Source organism: Cricetulus griseus (assembly GCF_003668045.3).
Source record: "Cricetulus griseus strain 17A/GY chromosome 1 unlocalized genomic scaffold, alternate assembly CriGri-PICRH-1.0 chr1_0, whole genome shotgun sequence".
Taxonomy (NCBI): Eukaryota; Metazoa; Chordata; class Mammalia; order Rodentia; family Cricetidae; genus Cricetulus; species Cricetulus griseus.
Window position 1 is genome coordinate 184,789,581 of NW_023276806.1, and position 2,380 is coordinate 184,791,960.

At 36.2% G+C, this 2,380-nt stretch overlaps 1 protein-coding gene across 1 annotated transcript; it reads left to right on the forward strand.

Annotated features, from left to right (window-relative positions):
* Window positions 1-408: 408 nt before the first annotated feature.
* Window positions 409-1,605, forward strand: LOC118239574 (protein FAM237B-like). The gene has a single exon (XM_035451815.1). The coding sequence runs from the start codon at window positions 409-411 to the stop codon at window positions 826-828; it is 420 nt and encodes a 139-aa protein (XP_035307706.1). The 3' UTR covers window positions 829-1,605.
* The last annotated feature ends 775 nt before the right edge of the window (window positions 1,606-2,380 follow it).

The window sequence follows — 2,380 nt, forward strand, 5'->3', positions numbered from 1 at the left end:
AATAATTCAATTAAAACCCAACAAAACCTCTCCAACTACATGTAGAACGAGTTGTATTTTAATGCTCTTGGACAGGGACACAGGAGACCACATCACTGAGAAGTGTCCTAATGTGTACAGGGAGAAAGAGGTATACATGCCTGTAAGGTTACTGCAGCCGTAAAGCCTACGATGAAGTGAACATCGAATCTTCACAAACAGACACTAGATTTCAGTGACTCCCAGAGACACTTGGCTGTCAAGCCAGAATCATAATATCCTTTCGAAGGAAGTCAGCAGCTCAGAGGAAAACCAATAAACACACATCCAACTGTATCATAAAACAGACTACTAATTGTCTAAGCTTGAAAATACTTTTCCTTTTTTACATTTCTCTCTCTCTCTCTCTCTTTTTTTTCTCTACATAGGATGGGTTCTGCTGCAAGGAGATGGGTCTGCCTCCCATTGGGCTGCATCATGCTGTTCAGTCTCACGAATGCTGACTTTGAATTTCAAAAGGGAGTGCTCGCCAGCATCAGTCCTGGCATCACAGAGGACGTAGATCTTCAGTGCTGGAACACGTGCTCTCTGACGCTGATCGACCTCAAGGAACTCAAGATAGAGCACAGCGTAGATGCCTTCTGGAATTTCATGTTGTTCTTGCAAAAGTCTCAGCGGCCCAGGCATTACAGTATCTTCTTAACAATAGCCCAAGACTTCTGGGACATGTACATAGACTGCTTGCTTTCAAGGTCTCACGGAATGGGCAGAAGACAGGTGGTATCTTCCAAGTATAATTTTCCACAGAAAATGACAAGAAGTGATTTGAAGGTATACCTGCGGAAGTAGAGATGTGACTTTATTAAAATTTTGATACTTAGTCCTTCTGATTGTTTCAGGTTTATCAACTAAGCTAGAAAATTTGCCATGTTTAGTTTTTTATGATTTTTTCATTTTCACATTATTTAGAAATCGTGAGCATGCTTGATTATAAAGGATCTTGGAATATACACATTGCTAGATCATTAAAATCATCTTATTCCCCATGAGTAGTTCATAAGAAAGCCATGTAGCTCTATCTATTCATATTATAAGACTGAAATATCAGGCATGTTGTAGTCTTTTGAACAAAACATTTTCAATTGGGTTGCATAGAAGAATGGAATCTTATGTTAAGAAATATTAATTTCCTTCAATACTACAGAAATAGATTATAAAACATGTTTTACATTTAGGAAGAAAAATACAAAAACATTACCTCAAGCAAGATGCCACCTGAGAGTATAGTCCTGTCAAGTATTTCCTGTTATAATTAAAATTATGACTTCTAGTTCCTTAATCTGGTGGTCTTCTTTCTCTAGATATATAATTGCTTTATTGATAGTGATTGGATTATGTGTAAATATTCACTAATTTGTCAATAATTTTTTATTTAGAAAACATTTTGTCAAGTTGTCTTTAAAATTCTTCAAATGAAAATATGATTTTTTAAGTGTTCAGTGGAGTGAAGTTGTAAGCAATTTTATAAAGTACCTGGTATACTAGTATTGACTTTAAAACTGTGCCCCAACTAATGCTAGTATCTAAAGGTGACATTTAATGTTGATATAATGTTCTTTTTGCTTAATGAAGTCACATTTCAACACTAACACCATATTAAATATTTTTCTATGTATTAAATTTTTTCTATGTATTCTTTATTTTTTAAACATTTTTTGTGTATGGATATGTTCTCTCTGTGTGTGTGTGTGTATTGTGTATATGCACATGCATGTGTGTGTGCACACGTGTGTGTGCCCACATGTATGTGCATATGTGTATATCTGTGTGTGTGTGTGTGTGTGTGTGTGTGTGTGTGTGTGTGTGTGTGTACACTGTGGACATGTAGTGCCTACAGAGGCTAGAAGGGCACACTGGATCCTCAGGTACATGTGTTACAGACAGTTTTGAGTTACCATGTGGGTGCCAAAAATTGAACCCAAATCCTCTGGGAGAGCAGCCAGTGCTCTCAACCTCTGAGCCATCTCTCCAGCTCCTATGGTATAATTCATATTGTCTCAACATTAAAATGGAACAACTAACCAACATGAAGAAGCTACAATTTAGCAAAGCAAAGCATGATGGAATTTTCACTTAGGTATCATGTCAGTCACATTTTACCTTTAGTCATTTTTATATTAATTACAAGTCACACCCATATTCCACAAATAGTATGAAACTTTTAAGAAATGTAACAAACAAAAGCATGACACACAGTAGATGATTAAATTGGAGTAGTGGGAAATGATTACAGGAAACTACTAATACACAATTACGGTTTATATTCATGATTTTGATTGTATGCATCAAGGCAATACTTTTGGGGATTGAGAGATGACTCAAGTTGGTAAAGTGCTTGTGG

What these genes read in the sequence shown, in the direction of transcription:
- LOC118239574 (XM_035451815.1), top strand. Translation starts at nt 409, where the DNA reads ATGGGTTCTGCTGCAAGGAGATGGGTCTGCCTCCCATTGGGCTGCATC.